At 41.6% G+C, this 18,664-nt stretch overlaps 1 protein-coding gene across 1 annotated transcript in view; it reads left to right on the top strand.

The window, feature by feature from the left end:
- Positions 1-18,362, top strand: part of ARHGAP20 (Rho GTPase activating protein 20) — a 63,993-nt gene extending 45,631 nt beyond the window's left edge. Inside the window, exons 8-15 of the mRNA XM_008502343.2 lie at positions 2,177-2,243; positions 4,107-4,289; positions 8,609-8,787; positions 11,398-11,559; positions 12,947-13,056; positions 13,970-14,159; positions 14,648-14,759; positions 16,318-18,362. Coding sequence (XP_008500565.2) covers positions 2,177-2,243; positions 4,107-4,289; positions 8,609-8,787; positions 11,398-11,559; positions 12,947-13,056; positions 13,970-14,159; positions 14,648-14,759; positions 16,318-17,375 — 2,061 coding nt within the window. The 3' untranslated portion in view covers positions 17,376-18,362. The remainder of the gene's footprint in view (positions 1-2,176; positions 2,244-4,106; positions 4,290-8,608; positions 8,788-11,397; positions 11,560-12,946; positions 13,057-13,969; positions 14,160-14,647; positions 14,760-16,317) is intronic.
- Positions 18,363-18,664: the final 302 nt, after the last annotated feature.

Raw genomic sequence — 18,664 nt, forward strand, 5'->3', positions numbered from 1 at the left:
AAACCAAACAAGCTAAATAAATTAAGCTGTAGCCTGTGTATCAGTCAAACACCCAACCCCCTTGTAGGATTGTTCTGACTGTGAGGAAGCTTTTCCTTATGTGCTGTCTCAAGATTTTTTATTTATGTCCTGAGAGAACCACTTGAAAGGAGCTCTAAGACTTTTCAATGGCAATTATAAAACCTACATTTCACATGTTGTGTGATTAATGGGGCTATTACTTTGGCTGAGTTCACTCTGGTTTAACACATCAGAGTTTTTTTCCCTCTGTGGTTTCCTTGGTAAAATGACAACTAGTTTGTGCAAAATGACATTGATCATATGTTCTGAATTATCAAATGGGGCAGAAAGAAGGGCTTTGGGTTTCCCAGCTTCCTAAGTACAGTTGCTGATTTTTCTGGGACAATCACATCTATACTGACAAATGGCCTTATAAAGCACATAAAGAACAACATTTGCAATCAAGAGATGAGCAGTCTGCCTCCTGAAACCATGCTTACTAGCTCTTCCCCATCCCCTGCTTCCCTTTCACAGCAATGAACCCTTTCAAATATATATTTTAAAGGAAAAGTAAATACCCATTCTTGTGCTCTTCAGCTGTATTTATTTGCTCCTTGCTGCTTGCCCTGAGGCACCAGAGATGTCTCCAAAGCCTATTTATTTTCCTTCTGCCCCCTGCTAGCTAACTTAACAGCAATGCTAATATGGGCCAGAAAGCTCTCTCAGTCAGAGCAAACTGCCAAGGCCTTATTGGGTGTATCAGTAAGTAGAAAGAGTCTTAAGAGCTTTGGGAACACTGGATGAAAGTCCAGACAATGCAGCATAGTAGGCAAATCTGTTTAAAAGAAGGTAGGATTTAATTTTAGAGCTAAATAAGTAGTCATGAGCTATTTGTCACCTTTTGTAGCCAGAAAACCTTAGCATTTTAATTATCCTAATTTGGCAGTGTCACTGAAAAGAGATTTAAGGTCTAATAGATCACTTTTCATACAGTGTATCTTGCTGTTACCCTTTGTCCTGAGAGTGGTTCATATTAAATGTCATTATTTTTGTTTCTATTGCCTCACCATCATATCTGAAATAATGTGCTATTCTCCTTCAATTAAACCACAACACTGACTTGTATATTTAATGCTAAAGGCAGGATTTGTAATTTGCTTTCAAATCAGCAGCTTCACATAGCTTCTCCCAAAGATGTTCACATTCTCCAGTCCTCTGGGAATTGCCTCCTTTGATGTGAATTTGTCCTCTCCACTGGAAATTTTAAGAGACTGCTCAGCAGTCTCACAGCACCATCCAGCCCTCCCAAGCCCCTCCACACCAAAGCACCACAAAAAAGGGCCAACGGCAGCCCTACGAAAAGTTTTTTGGGCAGCACTGAGTGTCAGGAGCCTCTTGGGTGCCCTGGCATCATAAGCATGGGCTCAGGTCAATGGCAAAAATGGATGAGCCTGAGCTCAGGGGACACAGAGGATCCGGTGAGGTGGTGGAGCAGAGCTCTCTGGTGTGAGGCTGAGGGTGCCTGTGCACCAGAGCATGTTCTGGAGGATGCGATTACCCTGGTTCTCAGGATGGAGCTGAAGGGTCACCTTAGCTCACCCTGACTGCTTGCTGCCTGCCACAAGTTCTGCAGCGTCCTGCTGTTTATCCATAATCCCTCCAGGGGGTCAGAGCTCTCTCTTCGTGGGACTGGGTGCAGCTTGGTCCCAGCAGGTAGATGTGGGGCAGAGAAGCCCTGGGGCCAGGAGCAGCACCAGGGGCTGGAGGTCAGCTCCATGCTGGGGCTGCCTCATTTCCAGCTTCCTGAGGGCCAGGGGCAGACTCAGCCTTGTGATTGGGGCCTCCATGACTAACGTTTGTCTGGCCTCAAAGGCAATCCTGTGACCTCCATCCCTCTGCTTGCAGGAGCAGTTTAAAAACTGAGGCAAATATCCTCCTTCTCCTTGAGAAATTAGGGTCACCAGCCCCTCTCACTGCTCAGAGCTGAGCCCTGGTCACATAATCCACATTGCACATGACAGGCACAAATGAGAAGCTTTGCTGATGTCAGATTTGAGTATTGCAAAAGTAAAGGGGGTTCCTTTGGTTCCCTGGCAAGTTGCAGAAAATCCTTATGCTGTGAGAAGCCTAGCACAAACCTGTTCCTAAGGGCTCACTCTTCATTTTGGTTTTAAAGGGCTCTGAGAAAGACTACAAGTTGTGGGTGATTTCAGGAAGAGAAGATGCTCCTTACCCTCTTATTGGTAAGTTCTGGATGTGGTTTTGTTTTTCACCATCCCCTCAGTTTTTAGTGCTGAAGGAAGCAAGATATACAGAGATTGAAATGCAGGTTCCTCTTTTGTTCTGTTTTTCCTGTTTTTTCTCTTACTTCCCTGTCACGCAAGTTTGCCTGTTTGGGGAGGTAGTCTGATGCTGATCCTTTGTTTTGAAGTGCAATTGTCTGCTTGTGTCACTGAGAAGTTGAAAAAGTTCATTTCTTTCTGCTCCAATTTTGCTGCATGAGTCTCAGTTTCTCTACAGTCAGCCCCTCCAGTCACTCATCTCCTCATATGGAGCTGACTCAGCTTTACAATATTTCTTCCTACACTTCCATAGCATTGTTCACTCCCCTCCTCAGCAAAACTCAGCAGAGTTTTGAGAAATGTTTTGTTCTCCCACAACTCAGGTTAAGTGATTCAAGAGGTTGTTTCCAATCCTCTTTTACTGACTGACAGCTCCCTTTTGATTAGGAGCAAATTATTTCTTACTTACTTTCTAAAATGTTTTTTGAAACATTTCCTCCCCAGGAATCAACACAAAACTCTGAAGTGATTGGAAGGAGTGATTTGATTTTGGCCCATGGTTCACTGAGAACAAATCCCTTCCTGTTATAAAGAATCCTCCCCTGTGGAAGCCTGGCATTACTTGTGCTATATGAGTTCACAGATGATTAAAACAAAAAAAATTGCAAATATAACCCCAGTAAACCTTAGCATTCCTTCTTAAAGCAGCCTTAGCTACAAATGCTTTGCTGGAGTCAGACAACATTAATATTTATAAAATGTCTAACTTGTGCACCTTACAGACAGTGCAAACTGTTTTGTCTTTGAAGCATACCAGACTTTGTCTTTCAGAATATTATGTGCAGCTTCTTCAGGGAAAATCCCAGTCATGGTTTTAAATACAGCACCAGAGAATTCAGAAATAGGAAAGGCCTTTCTAATTGACTGACTTTCATTGCACACTCAGGTTACAATCTTTGGAAGAGAATAATCTGATATTAAATAGATGCTGTTCATTATATTTATGCCAATTTTTTATTAGGTATGGGTAGGTTTTATCATAGGGAGACAGCAGAAGCAGAGTTGAATGGCACTTCAGCTTCTTATTATCTATAATCTCAAATAACAACTCTTCCACTATCAGTATTAAAGTCTTTGTGCAAGTTAACTAAAATATCTTCACACTGCACTCTTATTTAACATATTTCAACTCCTAGGTCTTTAGACGAGTCCAAAAAATACCTCTCTGGTGGCATTTTTGAAAGCTTCTGCAAGAATGAATTGCCTCTGTATAGTCCCCAAAGATGCTCTTTAATGCCAAGGGTAGCTCATTTGCATTAGCCTTGTGATTAACGTTTCCTTCCTGTTTCAGCCTCAGACAGGAACCATAATTGTGTCTTATTTGACTGAGTTGGTGACTGCTGCACTTAATCATGGAGAGGGAGGCAAGATAACCTTCACACTGGATTTTTTGGTTTTGCATGCTTGGCAAAAATTTGACAGAGGGTTGTGTCTGAAATCTCACTTCTAGCCAGAAGAATATGAGCAACCAATATCAAAACTTCCAGTGTCATGAGTAAAGCAATAGAAAGAGTAAACATTCAGTCCAGAAATAGTCACCTTATGTTATGCGATATGGGCTTTGTCTGACTTTACCTTTACTCTGTATTGTCCAGTGTATAATTTATACTCGTGTAAGCATGCAAAAAGCATCAATTACAACATTACTTGAGAGGGAAAGTGCTGCAGGCTGGCATGCAAAATCCCCTTTTCCTCCGAGGCAGATGGAGTTTTGCAAGTCTCCAGTCAGTCCAACACAGATTATTATGATTTCTCTTTGAACAGGACACGAATATCCCTTTGGAATTAAAATGAGCCACATTCGCGATGCTATGCCCCATGGATCAAAGCCCTGTGCCTGCCCCAGGCAGCTTCAGGGCTCCTTCTTGACAGAGCAGCTGCCCCAGGAGCTGCAGTGCCAGTTTGTGCTGAAGCCCAGCCGTCTGGACCGGTGCCAGCAGCTGAACGGTACGTCCCGCCCGGCCCGGCAGCTTCGCCCGCAGCCCCGCCACCTCCCTGGCTCCGCGACAGAAAGCGAAACGTGCCGGGATGGGGGTGTTGGGAAGCAGAGGAGGGAGCAGCTGCACCTTCCAGCTGCACGGGGGAGCTCTCCCTGATGCGAGTGTGGTGCTGCTGTGTGTGTGTCATCTTTCTGTTAGTTTTGGCAAGCTGCCTGTCAAGCGGTTGTTCTAAAAGCAGCAAAAGAAAGATGAGATCTCTCCCCTCCAGTTTTTTGTAAGTCTATTAGCTGAACTGCTCTCTGCAGCCCTCTCTGTGTTCTCTAGCAAGGCAGAGTGGTTTTATGCTTCAGGAGTCATGGCTTGACTTTGGACCAAAATTCCTATCCAACGTTTGGCTGCATCCTCTGTTCAACAAGGTACTTAGGACTGCGTTGCATACCTAGATGAAGTGAGCTAGTACAACTTATTTATTTCAGTTTCCTTTGAATAAAACAGGCAGTAATGTTTTCTTCTGCCTTTGGCCTTGATGCTACAAAAACATCGGCACCTGCTCTCTGTTTTTCACTCTTTTGTCAGTGACACAATGACTGATCACTGCCCATGAGTAAAACAAACAAGACCTTTACAGGATTGAAGCGTTAGACTAAAAAACTCTGCAGGGCAAGGAAGCATCCCCTGGTGTGTTTTTATTGTGCATAACACACTAGCATACTCAGCTCAATTAGGAACTCTCCCCTACTTCAGCATTAATGACAGTGTAATAATAATAAAAACAAAATGTACACTGTTATCCTCCACACTCCTAAATGGCTAAGATCTCCCACAGTATGTGAATAGAATCCATTTGTAATGTTTGTCAAAATTAAATATAGTGAGGCTATACCAGTATCTATTGCAAATTATTCCAGAAATTGATTGCATTTTATATAAATTAATTTCCTTTCCACATGCCTTCTTCACAGTAATTTGTATCATGTATTACCTCATGGCATGTTTTAGGAATGAGGCAATCTAGCAAAGGGGTGTAATTAGGTTTACAGTCTCTGCTTGGCAGCTGACGTTGACTGGCAAGACAAAATAGAAATGCAAATCAAGCCTGTAAAGTCCTAATGCAGATGTGCTGTCAGCAGTGGTGTGCAAGCCACAGGAGGGGAGGTAAGGCTAACTTTGGGGCAGCCGAAGCCTGGGGCAGCCTGGAAGTCATGCACAGGGACTGCATTAAGTGGAAGAAAATCTTTTAGTTCGTTCATCTTTCCTACTTCCATCACCTTTTAAAGTCATGTATAGGTCTGGATGTTTGCCAACCAGATGATCTTGCAGAGAGGGCACACATTGTGTTCTCCCTAACCCTTTCTCATCTAATGTGGTTTTTGAAATGCTGAAGGGTACCTGTGTGCCAGCCAAAGCTATTATCTGGCTTTGGGCTCATCTTCAGATCAGCAAGCCAGAATCTGTGTTGTTGTTAGGTAACCACCAGGCACATCACCTTGTAGTAGCAAATTTACAGGGAATGGGGTCTGTAGCCCCCAGTTTCAGCACCCAACATGCTGTTCTCTCCTCCCTCCCATCACTTCCCTGCACTGGTACTGCTGTGCTCAACACTCTGTCCCTTCTGGAGGCAGCAAGGGAGAGCTGCCTAGTGGCACCAGCACTCACCAGGGTTAGGCAGTCTTCTAGGTGTTGACGGGTGAACATGACTGACAGATGGCTGTCAGTCAAATAAGGAACTGCGTGGACATCAACTGTGGTGGTGTAGTTATATCAGCTGTCCTGGCAGGGTGGTTAAAAAAAGTACAGAAGAATTTACTGTGTGGAAGGAGTGGAGTGTTCCTGTTGTTTCTTTGGGCAGGGAGCAGGAACGTCCACCTACCCATTAAACATAGCCATTAAGTAATCCTCAGGAGCACACATCTAAAAAGTATTGTAAATACTCATTTTGCATAAAGTTTAACTTAAAAGAACTGACTGCTGTCAGTGGCTACTCTGTGATCCAAATTATTATTTAATTGTCTGTTAGAGGAGAAAGCGAGATTTTAACGAGTTGGTCACAATGCAAAGGAGGCCTTTGAAAATTTACAGGTGGGGATCTGGTCAGAAAGGATGTTACATTGTTAGAAAGATCCAAAGTTTTGTTTAAGTTTACTTTGCAAAAAGAGGAAATGCCACTTTCATGGCTGGGAGACTACTATGAACAGAAATTCCCTGCAAGTAAGGTATGAGCAGAACAGATGGCTGCTGTGAGCTCTGAGCAAGGCCTACAACCAAAGTGTTGCTTTTTTTCCTGATTCTGGCATAAAATAGTCCACCAGAGAAAGTCCCCAAGTGCAATGCTGATGTTTCTGTATGGAAGTACAGTCTCCTGCATTTGTCTTGGCTGAGAGGAGATGGGACTTCTAGTGTTGTAGCTTTGCAAAGGTTCAAGAAACCAAAGTGTACGTCCTCTCCTTGTTATCTGCTCTTTACCTTATGACTTTTCAACCCCCTTAGAAAAGAGGATGTAAAGAGGATGTGTTCTTTTGTTGTTCAGTGAATGTTAATATTGTTTATTGCCTTACATCAGTTGTTGGTTTCTGCCCTGGTGTGTTGAAGAACACTGATGAAGATTTCCATCCTGTCCCAAGAGTGAGCTGCAGTTAATCACGTTTATTCCCTGCTCACATTGTCAATTTGGGCTACAGCTTTTAGGAGCAGACTGAACAGTGAGAGACTAAGAAAAGTTCCTTATTTTGAGACCCTTTTTTCCACTTCTGCTATTCCTTGTTCTCCAAAAGCATTTCTTCTTCATTTTTACTTCTACTGAGATTTACAGGGCTGCCAGAAAAAAACCACTAACATGTATTTGCCATTGTGTGAATACAAGTCCAAGTGAAGCAAACCATATTTATGTGCTATCCATCTCATCTAAAAAAACCTGCTATTTTGAAAGTTACAGGTTAGATTTTTACCAGAACATAATGTGTCAAGTAAAGCCTTAGACACTGCCAACCTTATCTTTCATGCAGCTTTGGACAGCTTAAAATATATATTGTCCTTATTTTTTTTTATTCAAAGAATTTTTCAGCAGGTTTTCACATTCATATGTTCACATTTTGAGTTAAACTGTAACTTTTCATACTGTAAGCCTCTACTGAAAAGACTTCCACCCATTCCCAAAGGGAGCATGATCTCCTAGAATGGAATGATATGCAATTAAAATTACTATTTGGGCTAAAAAATAAGTATAGTAAAGTATAGTAGAGAAAAAAATGGTATTGTACCAGAATCCTTACTTCTGCAAGCCTTGCTTCTACTCTCTGCCCTCTGCAACAACAGAAAGCAAAATGTTTGACCAGATGGAAGATACAGCTAATAGAGAGGTGCACTAGTTAGGTAAACAAATAAATGAAAGTTGACTGGCTTTGAAAATTCAAAAAAAGGAAAAATATAGCAGAAAATGTTTTTTCTGCTTGGTACTTTCATCACGAACACTTTCAACCTACCCTTAAGAGCAGCCCATGCTGTTAAGAAGCTTTTACACTGGCTGATGTTGACAAAGGTACCCTAATACCATCAGTTTCTTCTCTATGCATTACAAATAAGAGCTTCAGTTAGGGATGCTCTTTAGATATCTCATGAAATATGTTAAAGTAAATGAAGACAAACAGAGCCCATCAGCGTGTTGACAGGATGCTGAAATGCCATCTGGAAGGCATCATTGAGTAAAGGGCATCATTATTAAAGGACAGGCACTGTCTCTAGGCCATGGTCAGCAAATGCTTGGAGTGAGGGTCCTAATGACACACTTTCCTAGTGTAGAAGAGCAAAAGTGGCAATTTTTCCTGATCTGATAATGTCTCACCCCATTCACTGGTTCTCTGGTGTTCCCTGTGTGAGAGCAGGTGCTCTCCTGCATGGCCAGGGGAACTGGGCTTCCTCCTGTCAGAAAGCCAAGGTGAGAGCAGTGGTGTTTATGTATTATTTTTTCCAAAGAAGGTCTGTGATTTTCCACCTGTGGATTGGAAATGGGTCATCTGGCACAGCCTGGCTCTTCGTGGAGTCGGGCTGAGGTTTGCCATCCAGCACTCAGCAGTGAGTGCTGATGCTGTGGCCCAGCAGTGCAGTGCAGATCTTGGTGATCCCCTTAAGAGCAGGAGTAAGGCAGTGCATTCTCCACACATACACACAAGCACAAGTATGCACATGGTGGATTATGCTGAGCCTAATGCCAAGGAGTTGGTTGAGTTCATGACATTTTTTCCTTTGAAACCACAGCAACCACTGCAAAACAAATACTGGAATTAGATTCAAAATGCGTTTCTTCTAATAAGCACCTTTCTCTTTTCCCAGACTTAAGCCAAAAGTCATTTAAAAGGAAAAGATCTATCATAAATTGGGCTTTTTGGCGTGGCCCAGGCACTCACTTGGACAACGTGCCCCTCTCTTCAACATCTGCAGCTCCTGGAAAGCTCTTTGGCCTGTTGCTCACAGCCATCTGTGAGGATGACAACCTGCCCAAACCCCTCTTGGTGAGTCCCGGACTCAGGGCTGGCTCTTACAGTGGTGGAGTTTCTTTATTGTGAATGAGAACATGGGGACACTGTGTAAACAGGACACTGAAGTTACCCAAGCAGAGAAACCAGAAGGAAACCTCATTAGAGCTTTGGTTCCTAACATATGCTGTGGTCAGGCCTGGTTAATACCAAACAGCTTGAGAAATGTATGTGATCATTCTCCTCCTATGGGCTATTTCTTCTTTATAGCCTATTCCCTAAGGCTGGTTCCCTAAATCTCACTCAGGCAGTGCAGATAAATGCCACACTGACGCAAATGTTTTAAACCACTTCTGCCTTTGTAAAATCCCCAGCTCCGTGAATGCAGCAGCCACTGTCCCATATAGTCAGCCCACACTTTCATACAAATGCTTCTTGCCCTGAGGATGGCAGTTTCAGAGCCTTTCTCAGAGGCATCCCAGGGCAGGCAAGCATTTTGAATCCTTGGTTTTGATCTGACAGCACCAATGCAAAAATAGGTGGGAAGGCGGAGGCTCCAGGAGCATCTTTTCATCCTGTCTAGAGCACTATTGCCGTGGGTGTTTTAAAAACCAGTGCAGGAACATGAAAAAGGCTGTGCCAGAGCCCCTTCCTAGGCATAATTAAGGCAGATGTCAGGCATTTTTGGTCAGGACCGAGGATTGCCCTGTTGTTTATAAAACAATTGAAATGCTTACAGGGTGGGAGTGAGCCCTGCAGAATTGGCTCCTCATCCTAATACAGCCCAACTTTTGGCTGTAGCAAGTTGCCAGAAGCCCACTGAAATCACCAGTTTGCAGGAAAAGGTGGTCTGTCTGCTTGTGCTTAATGTGCTACTTTATCACTGCCTGAATAGTGAATCATACCAGGACTTTTCAGGTCTTTTAATAGTGTGGGTTTGTTATTTTCTTTTGAGAAGGAAGTGTGAATTTTTATCATTTAGGTTATTTAAATAATCCCTCCAGATATGGACTCTGTAAGAACCTGGTCTCTCATTCTCTGAGAGATAAGTCAACTCTGCATTTCAGAAATTTCTCCAAAACATAAATATTAGTAAATTTTTATCTGCAAAAAAATATCAGAGTTACTAAGCATAGGATCACAGCTTGGTAGACTTTGTGCTTTGAATCTTAAACACTGTGTTTATGCCACAAAATATAACTTACCTCTGATTTCATGCGGTGTCTCTGGAGAATGGAATACTGCATCTGAGGGACTGAGTGAGATTTACTTGCAAGACAAGAAAAAATATCAGGGGTGAATGCTGCAGGCATGTTTGATATCTCTGCTTCAGAGCCTCAAACTTGCTTTCACAGCTGAAGGGCTCCCTGCAAGCCATTGCCACACTGAATTGCCTTACACCATTAGCTTTATTAATGCAGTTTTGTATGGCTTCACTTCTTTAAGAAGGGCTTCTCAGTTTGATCTTGTGGGTGTTTTATTCAAAATATATTTTCAAAGCATTTGTTCACAAGCTAAGATCCTGTGCTGTGGGACTCTTCCTGTTTTGACAGCAGAGCTCTAAATCCTTGTGAAGAAAATGGAAATGCTGACAAGAATCCTGCTGCCATGAAAGGGGCTTCTCCAAAGTTTCTGCACTTACATGAGTGCTTGGCTTTCAACTTCTGTAAGAACAAGGAAGAAATGTTAAAAAAGAAAAGCAAAACATAGCAGTTTTCCTTAGACTTCTTTGCATTGCTGTGTCAGGAAGACCTACCTTGCAGCCTAGACTAGGAAATTCACCAAAACCCACTGCTTAGCCATTACTGTTACAGCAACTCAGTTTAATGAGGACCGACTCTCTCCCAGTGTCCATTTTCTTGCTGTTTCTTATGATAACTTTGTCCTCAGACCACTGTGCACATGCATGTAATCTCAGAGGCTGTCTGCATCCATTTTCCCTTGGAAAAGACCAACATGACCAATTCCACACAGCCTGGAGCAGGCCTGGGGAGAAGGGACCAGCATAGCTGAGGGACATTCCACAGGAGACTGCAGAGAATTAAGCAGATGGAAAATATCACTAACAGATTACCTCAGGAGAGGTCTCTTGTTTCAGCATTTCCTTTTCTGCTTTTTTTCCTCTTTTATTTAACAGAAGAAATCAGGCCCTCCTGCTATTTTAAAAGCTAGGCAGGAACCTGCTTGGTTTTCCTTTCCCTTTAAATAGTGATACACATTGATGAGTAGTGAGGTTTTATATCTTCCTGCAAAGGGGTGCCTGGCTGAGGCCACTGTCAGATGCATGGCATTGCATTGGGTAGACCACTAGCCTTTTCCCGTACTGCAGTGTTTATATATTTAGATGACTTGGCCAAAACTTGCACAGATCCTGGAAGAGGTTAATACTTGGCAGTGGTAGCACAGTATTTCTGAGGGATTGTTTTCCTAGATCAGTGCCACAGACCACAGCCTTGCTGTGCAGTTTGCCATGTCCTGGAGAGTGAGCCTTGACTTGTGCTGGATTTGTGAGGGGTTTTTTTTTGTTTTATTTTTTTTTATTCAGAGGTTTTCACCTGTGGCAAAAGTAGCAAAACCACAGTTTAATGGTACTAGACAATGAAATGTATTTCTGAGAAAGCCTCTCTGCCTTTTAATTTTGTTTAGGACATGCTTTCTCTTCTTTACCAAGAGGGCCCTTGCACTGAAGGTATTTTCAGACGCTCTGGAAGTGCAAAAACCTGCAAAGAACTCAAGGAGAAGCTCGATTCAGGTGTTGATGTGGACCTAACCTGTGAATCCATATTTGTGACAGCATCTTTGTTTAAGGTATGTGAAGAACATTCCATTCCCCCTTTTTAGGTGAGAGCAGTGCACTAATGACTTGGACTTTTCCTCAGGGATTGACCAGAAAGAACTTGGTAGACCAAATTAAATAGAATGTTAATGCTAAAATTATGAGCATCTCCATATGAGGCTATCACTGAATTAGGAGGGGGAAGAAGAGTAGGCAGGTTGTTTTGCTGCCAGCTTTGCTGAGGTCTCTATTACAACCTGGTCCTGTAACTTTCTTAATATCTGCTTAAAGTCAATTAAATGGTAGAAAGCCAAGATGGCATACTTGCTTCCTTCAGTAGTAACTTAGACTACAGACACTTGTGAGAATATTGTATTGCCCAGAATATTTGGAGTGATTTTTCCATGGATTATCTTTTCTTACAGACTCGTACAGTAACAAAAACAATGTTGCTTGTGCAAAAAGCATCCCAGGTCTTCAGTAAAATCTTAGCTACAAGGACAATCAGCAGATTTCACATTTTAGTACAGTACATCTGTTTATGTGTAGTTTTTGCTTAAAAGAAGTTGAAACTCCATTCTTCAGCAAGCACTGCCTCAGTAGAATATATTTATTGCAGAAATACATTCTTTTTTCTACCACATGAAAAGTTTTCATTGGTGAGGCTTACACTACTACCTTTCCTGCTTGTGGGTTTAGGACATGCATTTAGAGCAGAACAGCTGCACCAGGCAAAGTGCTGGTGTGCAGTACTCAATCCATGATAACAGCTTTACTGAGGGGCAGTTGTTTAACACTCATCACAGTGAAGAGTTGCAACATAAGATCAAATGTGTTATTCATGTGCATCATAGTTGCACATACCATAGCTTGGTTGGATTTGGGCTTCTTCCCAAGCTTCAACAGTTTGCCTCCCAGTGGCTGAGGTGTTAGGAAGCAGGAGCAGCAAGACTATCCATGACTAGTATAAATCCTCCAATTCCAAAAGGGATTGGTTAGGGGGAGGAAGGCAGGGGTACCTTGGAGTGCTTACGGTCTAGTGCTATTGGAGTGTATCAGCTGAGAAGAAATGGAGACTACACATGGTAAGTCAAGTGACAAGACAAATATTATGCAGCCTCAAAATAACTGGTCCCACTGTGGATTTTTAGTTCATCAATAGCAGCTGAAGCATCCAAATACCTCTATTTTGACAGGAAAGGTTGATGACAGGTCAAGAAATATTAACTTTAAACATAATACAAAGTACTTCTTTCTCTTAGATGATTTTCTGGTTTTGGTTTCTGTGTGGATCAAGATGCTTGTTAGCTTGTTATGTGCCACTGATACATCCTCTTGTATCTGCACAGCTTATTCCTGTTCCCTCCTGTGGTCCAGAACAGCTGTTCACATGTTTTCTTCTTCTTTTCTTTTGGTAAGGATTTTCTTCGCAACATCCCAGGCAGCATTTTGTCATCCCAGCTCTGTGATAAGTGGGTCTCTGTGATGGATCAAGGAAATAATGAAGAAAAGATAAAAAGCATCCAAAGGTAGAGTTGATTATATTGTCTGTATTCATTTCCTGTAAATTTATGTCCCATAACGCAGAAACCTAAACTTTCAACTTGCAACTTGTAAATAATTTTTTTTAATAGATGCTGAAAATATCTTCATATATGACATATGTTTTTAAGCAATTGCCTGTTTGGGACAATTTTCTGACTCTCTTTTGTCATGCTTTTCTTCCTTTTGTGGATGCCAGTAAGTAAATTTAGTGTTCCTTAATGAAAAAAAAAATTATAATATTTACAAATACACTGTTCAAGAGTTGGATTTCTGCATGATATCAAACCCAGAATCATCTTCAGGGACGTTTGGAGGCCTGGGTGAAAGGGTAACTGAAACACATTCCTCCTGTTTTCCTCCTCATTCATCTCAAATTTTAGTGACCATTTTGAAGCCAAGATGGAATTGTGAATGAAATACTGGAGCATTGTGACAGGGGCAACTCTACCCTTTCAGGTGATCAATATAAAGCAGAAAGCAGTCAAAGTTTATGTCATGAACATGAGCTTTGTTCACTACCTGACCTCATGTATGCTTACATACATATATACTTAGGCAACTGGATGGCATATAGAGAACTGAACTGTTTGGCTAAGTGAATAGTAAATTAACAGGCAACTTAGGTGAGATGCAGTTGTGTGTCATACATTGTACTTGGTTCATTAGTTTACAGAGTGTAACTTTAATTATCTTTTATCATGTTTTCTGTCCTCCCAGAAATCTGTTCAGAGATGTGTCACAGTGAGAGAAAGCAGCTGGCCTAGAATACCTCTTTGACATACTCCCTGGTTTAATTAGCAGATCATGTTACCCTGTCTCTTTGTTATCTTGACTTTTTTATTGGTTTTACTTTGTCCAGTCACTAATTTGAAGAATTATATTTCTGTATGTTCCCAGGTTAATAGAGCAGCTCCCCAGAGCTAATGTTGTTCTCCTACGCTACATCTTTGGAGTACTGCATGGTATTGAAATGCGATCTGAAGAGAACCAGATGAATGCATTTAATCTGGCAATCTGCATAGCACCTAGCCTGCTCTGGCCTCCTGTTTCTTCCACTCCTGATATAGAAAGTGAATTCACAAAAAAGGTAAGAGATGCTGCAGTGCAGTAAAAAACAAACCAACCTTTGTCCTGTTGCATCAGGCTTTTAGTTACAAGACTGAAAACAGTGAGTTCCTCTGCAGATTAGAACTTGTCCTTTTGTCAAGGCTTGAGAAACATTCATCAATCCATCCATCTAATCCATTCTAATAATCTGCCTGGAAGAAAGGTAGGAAGATCATAAAGCAGTAGTCAGTGTATTAGCAAAGTGCTTCTCTAATCATAAAGATCTCCAGTTGTGGTGACCTTGGAATAGGACAGAGTAGAAATGGAAAAAGTGTACACAAATGTGGATACTGGGACACTTTAGCTGGGCCTGGCTTTTTTTCCCAGGAAGTTGGGAAAGGATTTCCTGCCTGTCAAGGGGCACAGCATGGGCAGTTTGTTCCTGTTCCTCATCTGCAAGGTGAGCTTGCCCAGAGTGGAACAATGGAAGATCTGATCAGACATCTCGCTCCTATTGCTTTGTTGCAGATATCTAGTCTGGTACAATTCCTCACTGAGAATTGCTGCAGGATTTTTGGAGAGGAAATTACCTCCCTCTTTGGAGAAATACTGATGACATGCAAGAGAGACAACGGCTCAGGTAATACAGATAATTTTTTTATGCTGTTAGACAGCTAGAATCAGCCAAGCAAAAAATATGTATATTCCATTGAAGAATGCAGTTCCCCCTTCATGTGGTGTTCCCAGATACTGTTGTTTTTTTTCCTTTGCCCAAAGTATTGGTGATAGACACTGAGTCAATTTATCATAGATCTGGACTATATCACAAAATGCTCTCTTAAAGAATCCCTTGCTCCTATTTAAGTCATCTGAGCCATTGTGATTTTTTAAAAAGGGTCAGAGAAAAAGGAAAAAGAAAGAAAAAATCTGGATAAGGTTTAATCTCTTCTATTTTGCCCAGCCTATGATTTCCCAGAATATCAGTGATCCCAGAATATGTCAGTGATCAACAATGCTTACAGTACAGCTGTCACACCACTATATTAGAGTCAAAAGCATCTATTCTGCTTTATCAAAAGAAAGAGATGTCCAGGGTATCAATGAGACATGCCGATTTTTCTCCTAACATGAAAAATCATGAAACTGGGAACTGAAAATGTCTGGCAGAATAGTTGACTCTTGTATGCTTTTTTTCTCTCCAGCCCTATGATAGTGTTGATTTTGATTGGAGTTTTTGGTGTCTCTTTAAAATACTTTTAAAGCAGCATTTCTGTAAAATAAATTTTGACACAGGTGGCCTGTACTAAAAGTGATAATGGCACTTGTTGCAGCATGCCAGACTGACTCAGTGTGGCCATCCCATATTCCTCATGGTCTGCCTCCAGTGAAATTTGATGAAATCCAATTAAATTTGGCCTGCTTCCTCCCCAAGAGTGGAAGCACACGGGATCTACTGTGCTGGGGTGTGCTGGGACTGGATGTTCAGATCCACAATAGGTTATGGCAGCTGAGCAAGTTTTCAGGTACTCACTGAGGCATGGTGACTACCCATGCATGAACTCTGTCTGCTGCAAATGTGAGATAAGTCAGCTTAGCCCAGCCTAGAGCAAAAGAGATTTACTGTAATTCCAGTTATCACATATGCAGAGCAGGACGCAGGTGTGCACCACTCAGTGGAAATGAAGTGACTGTCTAAACTGAGCCTACAAATTTCTTCATAGTGTTGCTCTTAAAAATACAGTATTTTCTGGAATACCATAAAAGTGTGAAGCATGCCCTGTTTTCTTCATTTATCTAGAAGAAGGGAAGAAGGTTGAATATTGCTTTCAATATTCAGTAACGAAGAGAAAAAAACAAGAAATTACTGATTCAATGCACTCTATGTAAATTATTTTTTACAGCTGAATTACCTACTACTCAAGTTCCCCACTTAAACGACAGCACAAGAAAACCTAACTCTTTGTGTCATTTTTGTCTCTTTCTTGAACTGAACTACAACTTAGCACTCATTTCAGTTTTTTCCTTTCAAAATTAGACAGTATTTTTTCTGAAATTATTGGCACTTCTGCTTGAAGGATCTTTAAAGGGTGAATGTTCCTGAAAGTAAAAGATGCTTGCCAAAAAAAAAAAAAAATGCAGCTGTTTGTCAGCAGGGTGGTTCAGTCTCTGATTTGTTAACACTTGGTTTGTCCTTGCAGATGCTGCTTCTCTCCATCTGAATGACTCGTCCTACGACAGCCTGGAAAATGAGGCAAATGATGAAGCTGACTCCTCTTCCAGTGACTGGATTAAGAACCGAGATCAGGATAACAGGAGCAGGGAGTCTGTCTTCACTCTGAGTGATGGTGATTCAGAGCAGACAGAGGTAGATGAAATCCAGAGTAAAACCAAATTGAAACAGCTGGCGATTTCCGTTGATGTACGCTGCAAATTTTCGTCGCAAGAAAACTCAGAGAAGGATTCTTTCTGTGCCAATGCACTGGGCTTCTCTTCAGCAGCTACCTCAGGTACTCTCAAAACCTTGAGAAGACACAGGCGCTCCTCAGAGCCTGCAATTGGTCTCCTTGCCCCCAGCTTCGCCCGCGTTGGTGACAGACGTGAGAAGGCAACGCGCAAAGCCAGCTGTGATGCTGTGCTTTCTCATGAAGATGAAGACTATCTCCATCAGCTTCGGTCATTGCAGGTGGAGGGGCAAAAGCTTATCAATCAAAGCTTGATTATAGGGATTAATGTTGGTAAAACTGACAACACTAACCAGAACATTGAAAAGAAAGACTTTTCCCATTGCCTCCTGCCTCCACCACCAGAGGGATTAAACATTTGCTCAAGATTTAGCTCTTCTAGCCTGTCTTCTCCTGGAACATCTCCATCTGTGTCATCAATGAGCTCTCTGGACAGTGCTTTCTCTCAGTTTTCAGACCAATCTGTGTTTACCCCAACTGAAACCTCCTCCCCTTTTGATGGCACTTTTCAGTTGCTAAAGAAACACGAGGACACTGCTGCTGAGGTGGCTGATGACTATTTGGTTACATCTAAGGTGCCACCATTTCCACAACCTACCAGTACTTTGGCTGAGGGGGGCCTGGTGGAGCCCAGCAGCAGGCCAACACCCCTGAAACCTACTGATGGTGTCAACAGCTATTTGGTTAAGCCTGACATTCAGCCATTACCTCTGAAAGTCTCAGGAAGAGACAGACTTCATGATCCAAGATCAGAGAGGAGATCTAGAATAGCATTACAGCAATCCAGAGTTTGAGGAGACTGATGAAAGCTTTTTTGCAGGGGAATCTTAACACTTAAAATAAACACCATCAAGAAAATGCCTTTGGTGTTAATGTGTGTTCATTTTAAGTTTAATATCGAGGTTGTTCAAATACAGTTGAGCAGTCCCCAGATTCACAGGTTTTCTATTTTTAGGAAACTGTCTGAGCAGCGTTCTCACATAAAGCTTTGCAAGAACATTGCAGGAATAATAAAAATTGCTAAAAAGCAAGCAAACAGAAATCTTCCAAAAATCTGGAAGGGGCCCAGGAGGTAACTAAGGGCAGTGCCCTGTTCTCTGAGCCTGCCAGGGCAGTGGGTGCCTGCTGGGCCTCTCCCCTTGAGAGTTTGTGTGTTGAGCCTTGCGGATGTGAGTCCCAGTCCTCTGTGGTTTTGATGTAGTGTGCAAAGTCAGCATAGATTCCATAACTGTGGTATTATACTGCTGTTCCAAAACTGATAGGCATTACCTTCACTGTTCTCCAAGGAGTAAGTGTATTGTTTTCTGGATAACGTATGTTCAATAGGTGTAGTTATTTCTTCCACATTGCAAAAGGAAGAAAAAAAAATATCTCAAAAATATGTAAAGAGAAATGCTGAAGCTTGTAACTAACACCTTGCAACTCTGTATGTTTGATTTCTTGTGCTTCGTTGGTTGTTCTGTTCATGTTTAAGTTGTGGATAGTTTTCTTAACATTGCTGTAAATGGCACTGTGTATTATTGCAAGCAGAACACATGTAATTTTATTATGCAGCATCTAAAACATCATATAATATATTAAAAGTAATGCATTATCTAAATGCTTTGAGTTTGTATAATATATCCTGATAAATTTTGCTATTATGTATGTTCTGAAAAAAAATGTGTATTTTTGTACTTGCAAAAAACGCTGCTAATTTTATGAGTTCTGTTTTGTTGTTACAGCACTGGTATTGATGTGTATGCATTCAATGCTATATATTAAATATTATTTGTTATGTCATAAATTCAGTTTATATTCTGTGTAATTTTTGGGGGGGTGTCAGTTCTACAAGCTGTTGCTGAAGTAAAAGTCCTAGTGATACCCCTGGAAATGCTGCATGAGAAGGGACTGCAGCATTTTTTCCTTCTCTTTGAGTAGCATCATTTATACTGTATGTCATCATCCTGAGAGCTTTTGCATGCATTAGTAAAAGTCAAACAAGAATTCCTACCCTTTTACTTTTTATTTAGAGAGATGAGGGTGTTTTCAGATAGTGGGATGCAGTTAAATCATAGAATCATAGAATTTTCAGGGTTGGAAG

Source organism: Calypte anna, chromosome 1 (genome assembly GCF_003957555.1).
Source record: "Calypte anna isolate BGI_N300 chromosome 1, bCalAnn1_v1.p, whole genome shotgun sequence".
Taxonomy (NCBI): Eukaryota; Metazoa; Chordata; class Aves; order Apodiformes; family Trochilidae; genus Calypte; species Calypte anna.